General features: G+C 38.5%; 1 protein-coding gene across 6 annotated transcripts in view; it reads left to right on the top strand.

Annotated features, from left to right (window-relative positions):
• The window catches only part of LOC145349492 (ankyrin repeat domain-containing protein 10-like), a 58673-nt gene that overhangs the window by 22101 nt on the left and 21370 nt on the right, over positions 1-15202 (top strand). For 3 of the 6 annotated variants that reach the window (XM_080198029.1, XM_080198030.1, XM_080198028.1), the window contains 2 exons: positions 2790-2881; positions 8656-8785. In XM_080198029.1, coding sequence (XP_080054155.1) covers positions 2791-2881; positions 8656-8785 — 221 coding nt within the window. In that variant the 5' untranslated portion in view covers position 2790. The remainder of the gene's footprint in view (positions 1-2789; positions 2882-8655; positions 8786-15202) is intronic. The other 3 variants (XR_013888081.1, XM_080198031.1, XM_080198032.1) reach the window with 1 other exon arrangement.

Below are 15202 nucleotides of genomic sequence, written 5' to 3' on the forward strand. Positions count from 1 at the left end.
GCCACAGGTTTAGCACAGAAAATATGAATGCTCACATGATGCTGGAACTTCATCCTTTGGCTGGGAAATTGAAACTCTGACTTGCTGGCCTTGTAACTTCCAGCAGTCCTTGGGTAGAGATAATGCCACTGCAAACTACTACAAGAGACCAAATTCTCACTCCAGGAAGGCAAGAAGATCCGCTTCCAGCTAAGGAGCAGAATCTATAATACCAGGGAGCAAGAGGGAGAAAACCTGCCCAACACTTGACAACCAGGACAACTTCTGACTCTGAAGCAAAACAAAGTGAATCCTTGGATTCTTCTGAGGAAGAACCACCTGACTTTGATTTGTAAATCAATCTTCCCCCTAACCATTGAAAAGGTCATAAAATCCCAAACACTGCATGAAGTCCAGAGTAAAAATACTCAAAACCCCATTTAAGCAGCAATAAAAGGACTGCTAAGCAGGCAGCTGGTGCCTCAATGAAATCAAAGGCTTGCTTACAAACTGCAGAGAGCATGATTTTAAAAAGTACATTTCTTAAAGGCACATTAGTGTCACAATAAGGAGACCAAAATTGCACACACTACTGTCAAGTGTGGTCTCAACAGGACCCTGTATAGCTGCAGTAAAACATCCTGACTCTTGTGCTCGAGTCCTCTAGCCAAGATTTGCTTTCCTACTGCTTGCTGTACCTATATGCTTGCTTTCAGTGACTGGTGTACTCAGACACTCAGGTTCCTTTGTGTGTCAACATTTCCCAATCCATCACAATTTAATTAATACTCTGCCATTCTGTTTCTCCATCCAAAGTGGATAACTTCACGTTTATTCATGCCAGTATATTGCCCCCTACCCTGTGCGCTTTAATTTTATACATTAACCTGTGAGACTTTCTCGAAAGTTTTCTGAAAATCCAAATACACCACATCCACTCGATTGTGTTTATCTAGTCTACTAGTTATGCCCTCTCAAAAACTCAAGTAGGTTTGTCAAATATGATTCTCCTTTCATAAATCCATGTTGATTTTGTCTAATCCCATTGCTAAGTATCCTGTTTCATGTCCTTTATAATAGAACCAAGCATTTTTTCTATTACTGATGTTAGGCTAACCATTCTGTAATTCCATATTTTCTCCCCATTTTTAAATAATGGGGTTACATTTGCCACCCTCCGATCTGCCAGGGTTGTTCCAGAACCTGCAGAATTTTGCCAGACGAAAACCAACACAGCCACTATTTCCGTGACTACCTCCTGGAATGTAAATTACCAGGCCCTGGAGATTTATCGGCTTTGAGTCCCATTAATTTCTCCTGCACTATTTGCTTAGTTATACTAATTTCCCTCATCCTTGATCAGAGAGGCATCATACCATCCTTGTAACTTAGCCCCTTGTGGTGCCACAGGCTTGACTCTTGAAGCATTACCCTGAGGAACTACCTCCCCACAACAATATTCAAAACAGAAAGCCTATTATAAAGAGAGATGGACCCAAGGAGCCCCTGCATTACTTGCCCTGTGCCTTTGCTTTGTCTGGCAGTCATCCATTCCCTTTCTGCCTGTTTGCACTTTACCTGTGGTGTGACCACTTCCACTGTATGTGATATCTACAAAAGCTTGTAGATGCTCCACAGTGACTCCGCTTGCAGCTGCATCTCCGAAAGGCAGATTTCCAGTAGCTGTAGCACGAGAGACTTCCAGCCAGTAGTAATGAATGGGGGAAGCAACCTGATAATTGAGACCTAACAGTGAGAGATTTTGATAGATTAGATAGAGAAAAACTGTTCCTTTGGGAAAGTGTGTTTGAATAACCAGATATCATAGATTTAAACTCATGAAAAGATCTAGAATGAAGATGAGAAATGTTTTTACGGTGTTGTTGGGATCTGGAATGTTTAATCTTAAAATATAGTGGAAGTTGATGCCATCAATAACTTTAAAGGGAGCTCGACAGGTATTTGAGGAATTTGCAGGGTTATAGACACAAAGCGTAGGATTAAGCACTGCTGTTCTTTCAAAAAGCTTGCACAGCATGTTGGGCTGAATAGCCCCATTCTGTCCTGTAGGTTCTTTGATTCTATGAACTAGGAGGACTGCAGTTTAGAGGAAGCTGGAGGGGTCAGAGTTGGGTGATACTGTTGCACAGAACCTTGCCCAGAACACCTGTTTGCAAAGAGTTACATTAAATTCCAAATTCACTGTGCCCTGAGTAGGAGTTTGTTGTGGTCTCTTAAAAGGGTGCTTAGGAAGTTCCAGAGAGAAGGGTTTGTTTGGTGGGTGAAGGTTTAAGTTACAAGTGAATGGTGAATGTAATCAGTTCTAGAAAACAGCAGCCCACTGGCAAATTACTCAGTCGCTTTCAAGAATCAGAGAGGAATTTCCCGGTTTTCCCAAGGTTTTGTGCAGGTTTTCTGCCAGGGAACCATGTTGCTATGTGTGTCTGTTTGGCTGGGTGAGGCAGATTTAATTGGCCTGATGGCCTTGTCTCTTTCATCCTTTGTAGCTGACGCAAATGCTTTCTTTAAAGCACACGGCCTGTTACTGGCTAATGTGTAAAGTAGAATGAGCAAAGGATTTAAATCTGAAATGAAGTTGGCGGAGATAACACTATAACCATGAAAACCACCTTACCGTGAAATCTCCATATTCATGCCATTTTTGAAACAAAGTATACCCTCAAATTAGCTTAAAATTTGGATTGATGTATTTTTTTCAAAAAGATCTGAAGAGAGAAGTGACAATTAATGGAGTTACACTGAGCAGATGCTGTACATTAGCCCCTGATATTTATCCCTTCTCGTTGCAGGATGTTGTGGGTGAAACTCCTGTCCATAAAGCAGCACGATCAGGAAGTTTGGATTGTCTTAATGTCCTTGTGTCTCATGGGGCTAAAACAGAGTAAGTGAACATTTCAGCACCTCTTAAATAATCAGCACAATCAACTCATAAATAATCGAGAGGTGATGGATGTAAGGTACAATTAAAGGAGCCGTATGCTTTAATTTTGGCCGAAAGATTTTCAAACTAAAGTAATTATATGAAATAGTTGCCCCTAGTATTTTTCCACAACAGAGACCTTTCTCCAGTAACTTCACATATTGTTGTTCCAGTGAATATTGCACTAAATACTTTCTAACAAATGCAACAACAGGTACTTTATCACTGCAGCTTTAGACTGGAACTTTACCTACTGGGAATGTAAGTCAATAGACTGATTCCCTGCAGTATTGTGATCATGTTTCAGGGACAGATAGTGGTGGGGAGGGTGTGGGCCTGGAATTTCCCAAGGCATAATGGCATTGGGTGGGTCTTTGTGGCAAATGTGTTTATTCAGGAAATGGTTTAATTATAGCATTAAGCTCCTTTAAAAACAATAGTCCAACTGAATGAAGTAACATGTTTAGCTGTTAATTTGTTAAAGCTATACAAATTAATGTTTAATAAAAAATATTACACACCTTTATCTTTCTGCGCTTCCATTCCTTATATTTAACACAGGATAAGATTGCTCTTGTCTGTCCATGATTCTCTGATGCAACTAAAAAATCAATACCTACATGTTTAAAGAATGTCATTGAGTAACCACAGTGCCATTGAGCAGTTGCTGTGGACTGATTGGTTTCCAAGCCCCATTTTGAAATTTAAATTAGAATCCTTAAATAGGCTAAAAACAAGACAGACTGTAGGAGTAATTTACCTTTAAAGTGTGAAAAGCTCTTTTTTTCCTCCAATTTTTGAAACTTGAATTTTTATCTAAGTATTTAAGCAAACTAAGGGGTTCCATTCAGTGGAAAATGTATTTACCTGCTTAACAATAATTAAGCTACAAGCAGTTTCCTTAATGGGCTACAGGAATTCAATATACTCCTTTGTGACATTGGGAAACTTGCCTCCCCTATTTTCTTAAATTGAAACCCTTATCGAAGGGTGTGCTATCTGGAATACTGATGCACAGTGGAGCACGTTCATCCTTATCCTACTGGGTGAGGTAACTTTGGTATCTCTACTTGGAATATTTCAATATGCAAACCCATTAGAAGCTTCTTGTAGCAATGCTACAACAGTGCAGGATTCATTCCATGCATTGATGCCTATTGTTACTTAATTGCTTCCATTAACTTAAGCCACTAATTCAGCTTTATTTAAAATATCTCTTTGATTTCCCATTCTCCCTCAACTCCTTGCTCTGCTCACCCATAAAGAATCTACTATGAATTGAGAGATTTCAATTAGTAATGAACAGAGAGGGTAGTGTTAACACCATTTGTGTTCCTACCCAGGAACTTCACACAATGGGAGTTTGCACTCAGAAATAAATCCAGCTTTTAATTTTAGTTATGAAGAAGAATTCCCTGTTAAGTGTGAGGGAGAGGATCTCTATCTTTTATAATCACTGTTAATAATTTCTTTGTCATCTCTTCAGCTGTGATTTGTCCTGTTCTTGAGTGGCATTGTAGCCCTTGACAATGTGAACTTTAAAACACCAGAAAAAGATGTTGCTATAAACATTGTGTGCTCAAATGTGAAGGTTTTATTTTAGACATGTTCTTTACAAATATTCTTAGTGGATTTTCCTTGAAAACCTTGGTCCCTTTCAACCGCAAGTGATGATTCTCACCAGTAGTGTCTAGTGATCTTAATCCTTTGGATTTTTGCCAAGTTCTCAAGTGAGTTCCTCAATTACTTAAATAAAACTTGCGCGGTGGAATTGGTCGCTTTCACATCGCTCAGTGAAAGATTTAACTCCCCAATCACCAGACTAAGTTTATTGATGTCCAGATGACTTAATCTTTTAGCCATTAACAATTATAAAAAAGCAAATGCAAAGGAAGCTAAATTAAGTTTGCACTAAAATTACTAACACAGCGATAATTGTAGAGATATTGCATTCGTGGTTTGATTTCAATTGGTTTCCGCAACAGTATCCCATTTCACTTGGGCAGGGAGTGCCTCTGAGCATGGTTGAAGTTTTTTGACTTTTATTTGACCCGCCGTTACGCAGGGTTGAAGATTCCTAAGTTGCAGTGACACCATTCATCTGCCACCTTTTTCATCCAGTTCTTTTAAGAGCTTTCCAAATTGATCCCTGAGACCTGACATTTATCAATTAGTCAATTTTTTTCTCCATTTGGATGCATTTAGAAGTTGTGCATCGCCCAGCTATAAATTACTATGATGAGCACCTTGCTATCCATTCAGTCAACACAGGCTAGGTTTGAAGACCAGTTTCTACAGTTATTATTTTCCAATAAGACATTCCCTATCAACTGCAAAGCTGAAGGAATTCTCTAGCTGACTGTGTATATATACACATTCCAGTGTTGTTCAAACATAATTGTAGCAGAGCTTGTGATGAGAATGTTCAATTGCTAAAAGTCCCAAGTTCTGTGGAAGACACTTGCCTCTTAGCAACAGAAGGAATTAGTGGAGTCCAAGAGAGTTGGAAGTATCTCACATGCAACAGTGCTGCTAGTATTTGATCTTAATATTGTGCGCAGAGAGCGCACAGTCTTAACTCTCACTCCTCAATACCCTTTTGCCTTTGCCACTATTGTGCTGGGATAAGTTTTTTTTAAAACAGTACGTATTTTGGCAGTTCAAAAGAAATTTATGAAGTTGCAAATTGAAGAAAATTAATGAACGGGAAATAAACGAGGAGTTTCAATTGGTTGACATGAACAGATAGGATTCAGCAAGATCTGGCAGTGAGATTTCTTATTCATGTTACCTTAATTTAGTTAATAGCAGAGGCTGAAGGCAAATTATTCAGAAGTCAGGGTTTTTCGAACCAAAGATGAATGCAGCTTAGGAAGATATGTGAATTTGATACTCTTAAGTGCAAGTGATGTATTTTGATGCAAAAATATATTGAAAATGAAGAGTTGGTTTTGACTGCAACCAAAAACGAAGAATATTATAATGTGACAGTAAATGCCATGACAAGCAGAACTTTGTCACCTGCAGGCAGATCAGTAAGGAAGTGACATAGATACACTATACAAAGTGTTTGTGAGGCCAGAGTTGGAATATTAAACTCCATTATAATGGACATACTATTTGAAAAACGAGGAATGAAGAGGGCACAGGATTGAGCTGGGGGAAAACACTCATTGATGGCCACCTGTTAGGTACTAAACAAGAATGAAGGGGCTAGCGTAATCTAAATGCTTCTATTGGCCTCTTAAAGGAGGAGGGAAGAAGAAGTTGGGTACAGATAGTAGCGTGAACAATAACAACATGCTAAAGTTCAAACAAAGGTGCAAGAGATTGATCCTGAAGTGCAAACTGTTGTCAAGTGAACAAAATTTAGATTTTAGTGCAAGCAAATTAAATTCCTAAGTCATTGAAGAGTCAAGTGCAGGTTTGGCATTGGAAAAAGAGTGAATTAAGATATTTTGTTCCATGATAAACTGTGGAATTGCTCGTGGACCAGCTGAAGTTTCTTATTATCTGTTCCCTTGGTTTGGAGGGGATGGGGTAGGGTTTAAGTGGAGGGAAGAGCAGAAGTTGCTGTCAGAACAATGGAGAATGCAGCAACAAGTCAGCTTTGATTTTCTGTGAAGTAGAATACAAGTGTTTGCTGCAACATTTGGGACTTTTAATTTGAAACTCATCTCTGATTAGTTATTCCACTCACTGACTTTGAAAATAAATACATTTTTACTCAGTATACCACTCCCATTCACCCTTACAACCGATTTCTATTGGTTTATTCATTTATTAGCTTTTGTTGAATATCAAGAGGAAACTAAAAATGATAAGATTTTTGGATACTCTATAATTATTGTTGGCAGTTTACTGCTTTTTCCAGTACACATGTCGTCAGCCACTGATGTCATGGTTCCCTGCCCCGGTTCCCTAGATATATCATGGATCTAAAATCTTTCTTCTTGATTGAACTTTGACAGAGGTAGGTGGATCAGGAATGCTGGAGTAATTCTGACCTGTTTCCTATCTGTATTATGTTGCATTCAGTTGCAGGGTGATGTCTGATCAAGTTGAACTGTCTTTTTCTGTTTGGGTTACCAACTCTGCTTTCAAATTGGGTCATTGCTACTGCTGGAATTTGCTTTGGTTTCAATTTTTCTAGTAGCAAATACTGAAGGGCATTCAGAAAGCAGAATTTAATTGAATCCAAGAAGGTCCAGAGGAAATATTACTGAGGATAATTAGGAAGCAGTGTGTGGAGATGGGGGAGGGAGTGGGAAGATCAGTCTATGACTAGGAAGAACCTCAGCAAGTATCATGCACAGGAGATGGAGAGAATGGGTATTATTTACCCAGGAGAGACCGTAAATATTTTGGAACTGCTGAACCTTTTGGGGCCAGGAGAGGTGGTGTGAAGAAGGTGGATTTTATTTCTGCAGGGTGGAAACAACCAGGCTTCTGGATGAAAGGAATGAACATCTCCAAGTTTGGGTAAAGCCGTGAGCAAGAGATGGGAATAGGAATAAAATCCTGAAGCATTAGGTGAAGCCTTTCACTTGTGCCATGACGTGTAGTGCATTTTCTGCAGGTTTTGGTACCTCTGTGTTGAGTGAGGATGCTACAGTGAAGTCCCTACATTGCATCTTACTGGGAATAACCCAGAGGAAGAAGTCTCACAACACCAGGTTAAAGTCCAATGGGTTTATTTGGTAGCAAACGCCATTAGCTTTCGGAGCTCTGCCCCTTCGTCAGGTGAGTGCAAACTCACCACTCACCTGACGAAGGGGCAGAGACCTGAAAGTTAGTGGCGTTTGCTACCAAGTAAACCTGTTGGCCTTCAATCTTGTGTTGTGAGACTTCTTGATGTGTTTACCCCAGTCCAACACTGGCGTCTCCACATCATGATTACCCTAGAGATGCAGACGAGTAGAAAAGAAAGTCACCTTAGTCAGGACATTGGTTTTTGATACAACCTGAAGCAGTAAAATCAGTGGAGTTCTGCAGTCAAACTTGGGGCAAGTAGAGATTCTAATATAATCTGGCATGATGATTTTATTTTTTACTTGCCATTAGATGCCTAAATGGTCACTCGTATTTAGATCAGATGTATGACACACAAAGCCAAGTAAACTCTCATCATAATTTTTCTTGATAGCTGTGAAGGTGTTGGGTGCAGTTTCAGTGAAGCTGTGTATTGCATGACTAAGTTAGAAGGCGGGGATATCAGAAATCCCCTCAACTGGAGAGGTGGGATACAATAGACACAAATTATTAACATGTAATGATTTTTCACCCATTTCAGAGTTATCTAGAAGTAAAATGTTTCCATCTTTTGCAGGTAAATATTTGGAATAGAGAAATGATCCATACATCATGCACTTTAATTCTTTTTTCTTTTATAGCAGCATTGTAATTCTGCAAACCTCATTCTATATGGAGCCCACGTTAGTATATGCTGCTACAGAAATTAAAATACTCCACATGAATGGATAGAAGTATTCCATATATTTACGGCCAGTACAGGACTTGGAAATAATATGAAATGGGGTTAAATGGCATTATTAATTCAAGATGTATTCATGTTCTTGTTTCATTGTTAAGATTACTTTCACCAACACCCCTTAATCTGTTTTATTTGCCATTGCCCATGTAACTGTAACAGTGCAGAGAATTGAGTCTTTAAGAGATTGAAAAATGTCAAATGTTTTCCAGCTACGTAATTTGAATTTGACTTGATTTTGAAGTAATCCTAGAAAGGGGGATCATTCCCAATAGAAACGCTGAAACTGCCACAGGGGCTTCATGGAAACCTTACAGTTGTGGCATTGAGTGCGCAGTATCGCTTCCCCTCAGCACACAAGGCATACCGTTGAGGTATTTGTTGTGGTGATTGGTTTTAATGCTATGTAGGAACTGCGTTATAGATCTTTTAGTTGTGCATGCTTTGTTTATCCTAATTTAAAATTACTTCAAGATATGTAAACTAATATAGTTAAGTTGAGAAATTTTTGTTTTAATGTAAGTTTTACACAATTTTTCAAGAAAAAAGTGGTTTACTTATTGAATTTAATTGCCGCATGATTGTAACCAGGAACAATTTGATTGTTGAAAGCGATATGAAATTTGCAGCTTATTCAGATATAAAATGATAATTGCTTTGGAGAGAAAGCTGTAGTAACAGTATTAACATTGAATTTATTACCATACTTTAGAAAGAAGATTTCCTTACCATTTCTTTTAACACCTACTTTTTTCTACTCATTCTGCTTGTTCCTCCTGCTTGCATTCTATATACTACTGTAAGAAATTATATCCCCTGTTAGTTTACGTCACCCACATGTCAATATTAATTTTCTTAATTTACTACATTTCACTTAGTTACATAAAATGGATCAGATTTGTAATTGGATTTTTTCTTAACTCCAGCTTTCACATTCATTTGTAAAAACCACGATTCCACCCCAAGGGAATGTTTGCTTTATAACATAAATTGAAAGTAACTAATGAGCAAATTTTGGACAGCCGTTTTCTGGAACTGCAGCATGTTTAAAAACAAATATAATTTAAAAATATTTTCCCACAAATGTCATGAGCTGCTTCTCATTAGCCACTTTCAAAAATAGTCTAATTTCTTGTTGTCAAGGTAACTAGATTGTCAGGCTAGTTATGTTTTTGTTTGACTCAGCAACTCTGGTAACTTCATTCAAACTCTTCTTTCAGAAGTGACCACAAAGAGCTGTCATTGTATCTGAATATGAACATATTCTGCATTGCACACACAGGTAACAGAGCAGTGACTGGGAACATTTGGTGCACCTGTTTTATTTTGTAAATGCTCCTGTCTAAAGGCCGACTCAATTCCCAGTCTTACAGCAACAAATCACTGCCCAATTGCCCTTTTTATTATGTGATCTAATAAACTCAAGAGAGGTTTTGGAGCTGTGCCTGTGCCCTTATCGTGTGGACGTATGATGCAAGAAGCCATCGAGACCAAGATTTAACAGAAAAGCAGCTGTGTGAATGAAATACAACAACTACACTGGGCGTAATGGGCCTTCACAGACCACTTAAAAACCACCTTGTCATCATACGCTTAATATATATGATTGAAATCTCTTTGGTTACATTGCAGTCATCTAACAGACTCAAGTGCCCTTACTCTGTTCTTATTTGTTGTTTGGGATGTATTAAATGAATGTGGTGTGGACACAATGTTATCACCAGGATGTCAGTACCTATTAGCAGTTGGTAGTGTGCAATTTATTTTCTGTACTATGCTGACTTGAGCCCCCCAAATGATCATTTCTGCATTCTGTGCATGCATGTCTACTCGTGACCCCCTGTACCTATCTAAGTGGGTGTTAAAGATCACAGAGTCCCCTTCAAAGAAGAGCAGACAATTGTTATGGTCTCAACCAATATTCTTACTTCAGTCAGCAACACCAAAAGCTGACTAACTGGTTATTCACTTTTTGTGGAACCAAGCGTGCACAAATTAGCTGCCTCTGACATTGGTGCCTAGAAAGAAGTAATTCAGTCACATGAAGCATTTAGAATATCTTGAAGATGTAATCTAACATTGCACAAAAACAAGTTCTTCTATTCTTTCACCTGATTTTGAGTGAGTGGGATTTCTTCCCAAGTTTTGGTTTTCCAACATTATTGAGTGACTGAGGCAGAAGATTGGGTGGGTATCCTATTCCTCACTATCCCAACGATGAAGATAACACTAAAGATTTTCCAGATTCGATCCTGCCAGATGTCAGGAGTGCTTGCCCAGATGCTGATATAATTTTGACCATGTTCTACCTGATGATGTGAGCAATCTTTAATGTCTTTAATGATGGAATATAGGAACGGTAGGAGGCCGTTCAGGCCTTTGAGCTTACTCAGCTACTCATTCAATTAGACCATGCCTGCTCTATACCGTGACTCGATTTTCTTGCCTTATTTCTTGATACTTTTACCCAATAAAAGTTTATCAATCTCGATCTTGCAAGATCCCATTGTCTGAGCAACTGTCCATCCATGGAACTAAACGCAAGTCCGTACGATCATCTGTGAACTGACAATTTTGTTGGAAAAAATATGTTGCATCTGCTAACTTTAATAAAGTATATTTTTATCCTGGACATCGTGCATAAAACTTGGCAGCCTTTCTATTATGGTGATGGAATTGAAAGGTTTCCATGGTAAGGTGGGTAGAATAGTTTCCATTATACTTACTGCTGAATACTGGAGTTTTGCCAACAGGCACTGCCAGCTTCCTTGTTTGATTCATTGGTAGAAATTTAATAGCACCAACAACTGAAAAACCACAAGGAAGGGACGTAGCCACAGTGTACCGCACCATCAGTGTTGAAGAGTACAAGAGGAGACAAGGTCTGTTTTGTGTTTTAAAGGCTTGAAGATTGCTTGGAAGGGAAGCATTGTAAGAGATGAGTTTCCTTTGAAAATTTAATTTTGGTATTCTGAGAAGGAATAGCAATTACAGTTTTGGAATTTAGAAGAAACTCAAGAAGAGAGAGTGGATGTGAGCATCTGTAAATAATTAAAGAGTTGTGAGGAATAGGTTATTTAATGTTCAAATTAGATTTTTATTTTTTCGTTAATCTTTCCCATTCCTTTCAATGTGTACTGGTTCAGCCATTGGATGAACTGTAGATCGAGAGTAATTGGAACACGTGATCTGAAGGAAGTTGATGAATGCGCAGTAGAATTATTCACAAAGTACAAACGAGATGTCAATATAAGGGAGAACCAGTGAGCGAGAACATGGCACCCTGACCTAATGGAAGGAAAATAGATCAAATACAACACAGTCAAGGCAAACTGAGAGAAAACAAAACTGCCATGAATATAACTTTGGCAGGAGATGAAATGGTACTTGTTTCGAAATGTAGTACCAGAGCCTTCTGAGATGTTGAAGTCAATGACTGATGATTCCCCAAGAGGTTTGCAGCATTGCAACTAAAGGACAGGTCATGCACAATACAATATTGGTGATTGTGGGTTACGTCAGTGGAGTAAATGATATGCATCTTTCATTACTTTAGAAAGTGACATTATAAAACAAATGCTTGACAGTTAACAGCATCAGCTTCGTTGGGGATAGAATGAACTCCAATAAATTTGTATGGAGAAGGAACAATAGATTAAGACCACAGAGACAAGATGCATCTTTTGAGCTTGTCGCAGGGTAGCCCAAAGATCAGGGCTCTTCCTAGAGTATCAGATTCAACAGGCTGGATGCCATGATAGTAGAAACCAGCTGAAATATTGGCTGCATTCTGAGATCATCAAACTTGAGTTTGGAGGCAAAAGTAGGCCATAAAGTTGTATGTAAGAATTGTGGATCATTTGTAATCTTTTTAATGAATCCAACATTTTAATTTTGCAATTGTTGCTAGCTAAAAAAATTGTCCCTTGGCTTCGCTAAAGTGCATTTTATACTCCTGTCTCATTTTAGGGACTTGCTCCGTTTATTGCAGTACGAATCCTAATAGGCTCAAATACTGAAGGGCATTTTGTGTTTTATTTAAATCAATGGTGTCTTGATTCGAGATTGTGAGAATTTTGAGCAAAACTGCATTCCAATTTATTTTTATATTTAAATTATCAGCTGGAATACAGGGCAGCTCATAAATTTGACACTAGATTTTTTCAAAAAATGCAGCTGAAGTTACAAGAATTAACATTTTGTAACCTGACGAAAGTTGGCATAAGCTCTTTACCCTGATGCTATGATATCCTTTTGAGCATTTTAAATAAATCTTGATCAAACTTAAATGAGTTTTCACTTCTTTCCTGGGTTGCTTTTGAAAATGGAAGTATTTACTTTAGAATATTTTTAAGCTGTTACTTGGCATTTGAATTAGAATATTTTAAAGCCATTATTTGGTATTTGAATATGTTTAAAACCAAACTTTAACATTATTCCCTTTTAAATGCACATGCTCTGAGTGTTGTACTAATATCTTTTCATTACACCACCCATCACTGTCCCTATTGCTTGCACTAGGAACTGGAACAATAAACATTCATAATACTCAATGTCGTCTAAAGAGCAATAAATTCTGGCCTAGCCAGTGACAACCCCATCCTGTAAAGGAATTTTAAAGAAAGACCATACTGCACATGCTGTATGTTCAATATAAAAGCCAGATGTCTCGTGCTGTACCACTGCTGATAAGCAAAATTGTGCAGACAGCTAACTGGAAAGTCACTGGATAGCTGTGTTCAGTACAAGTGGAATCAAATTGATGTTCTAAACAGACGACCAGGCCGTACAAGAATAAGAAAAGGTAATCATTAACTGTGTTTGTAGGAGGGTCACCATAGAGCAATGGTCCACACATATTGAGTCTCGATAATTACCCATTTGCCAATTATTGCTGGCTTTTGTTTTCACAGCATTGCTCTTCTCAAGTATATTGTTTTCAAAGAAGTTGATGTTGTACTTGTGTCCTGCCACTTGTGGCAACAGGTTCCCCAGCTTTATCGTTATATTTCAGGTTATTCTGGAAATGTTTTTGTTCCAGACAGTTTCTCCTCCTGTAAACTGATACCTGTACAATCCACTTTGAGAAATCATTCACTTGACATGGAGCCCCTTTCACCGTGACCATCCCAGTACTGTTGGTACGTTTTCTCACATTGGTGCTTTTTCTTAACACAATATTTTCATGGGCACACATTGCACACTAAATCCTTTCAGTTTCTTCAAAACTTGATGAAGTATTTCAAATTTCAAACCAGATGAAAGTAAGGAGGCTTGCTGTCAGCAACATGCCATGATCAACTTTATCCTTATTATGATCTTAGATACATTGTAAGTTGACTATGTATAGTTTGATGCATAACCTTGTCTCTTTTATATTGGTCAACCCATAATAATAGGCCAGTGGCTAAGCTGCTATCAATCAGCATTAGTGTAGGCATGTGAATAAAACCAGTGACCGGTGAATAAAAGTTATCCAATGGCATGTTGCTTTATGTTGGATTTTGTCTTTGATCTGATGCAGTTAATGCCTCCATTTAAACCTCTTATGGAATCACTGAGAGGAAGATTCCCAATAAACCAGAGAGTTTCACACAGCCAGCTTCACACTATGTCCTATGGAAAATGTATTTGGTGTACTATTGTAACCACTTACTGCAGCCAGTGCATTGTTGTGATGGTGCCCAATCTCATAATAAGCTTATTGGAGATAGCCATACATGCTCACCATTGTCCAGAGTATTTGGTTGAAGGCACTGAGAACCCATCAACAAACACTGTTGTTAACTTCAACCTTTCTGCATCAGTTGGCTCGAGAATGTGTTAAACTTTGTCCAAAAAAATTCCACAGAGTTGACCTAAAGTTAGCTACATTTCATATCAGCAGTCCACAGTGGAGAGAAAAAAGATGTAATATCTTGTGGTTCAATATTTGTTCCTCCCAACTGAATGGGAACATCGTAAAGATTAGAACATGATAATTGAATCCTTTTGCACCATAAATCTTTGTGTTTCTATCATGTACTCCTTCAGGTGAATTAGGTGCAGGAGGCAATGCTATAGTCACCACCGTGGCTTGTGTATTACAGGTTGGAGTTTAACTGCGCTTTACTTGCAAAGCTTTTCACACCAATAGAACCATAGAATCCCTACAGTGCAGAAAGAGGCCATCCAGCCCTTCAAGTCTGCAGTGATGCTTCGAAAAAGTGTCCCATCCAGCCCCTCCTCTGCCCTGTCGCTGTAAGCCTGTGCATTACTATGGCCAATCCACCTAACTTGCACATCTTTGGACTTATTCATCATGGATTTCTCTCTTTTTCTCAAGCTTGTGTAAGATTGCTTAGCAACTGCAAAAGAGCAGCTAAAGTTTCCACTTCCTTTATAAAGGGATTGCACTCTATTGGCAGAACAGATTTCAAGGAGTTAGCTCTTGCACATCTCTTACAGTTTGAAATGACAGCTTGGCAGAGTGCAATTTTCAGGACGAGATATTTTTTGTGATCCTGTTCGTTTACGTGGAAACACATGGAGCTTCCTTCAAATTTCACCAGTTTATTCTCCTCTGATTGTGTTTTGCTCACGACTGCAATACCCAGCAAAATAATTGTCTTGCTGTCAGACTGGGTTGTTTTTCTGACTGTTGAGTTCCATCTCTCAACGTTCTAACATTCTTTTATTTTGTAACGTTGGCTGTGAGGGGATGCCTTAAAGATACTAGAACTGGAAGCAGGTATTCTATATGAGCCATGCTTTCTAGACTGCAGTGATATTGCTAAGGAGAGCTGATGAAT

The sequence above is a fragment of the Carcharhinus amblyrhynchos genome, chromosome 10, assembly GCF_965287045.1.
Source record: "Carcharhinus amblyrhynchos chromosome 10, sCarAmb.v2.hapA, whole genome shotgun sequence".
NCBI classification, from domain to species: domain Eukaryota; kingdom Metazoa; phylum Chordata; class Chondrichthyes; order Carcharhiniformes; family Carcharhinidae; genus Carcharhinus; species Carcharhinus amblyrhynchos.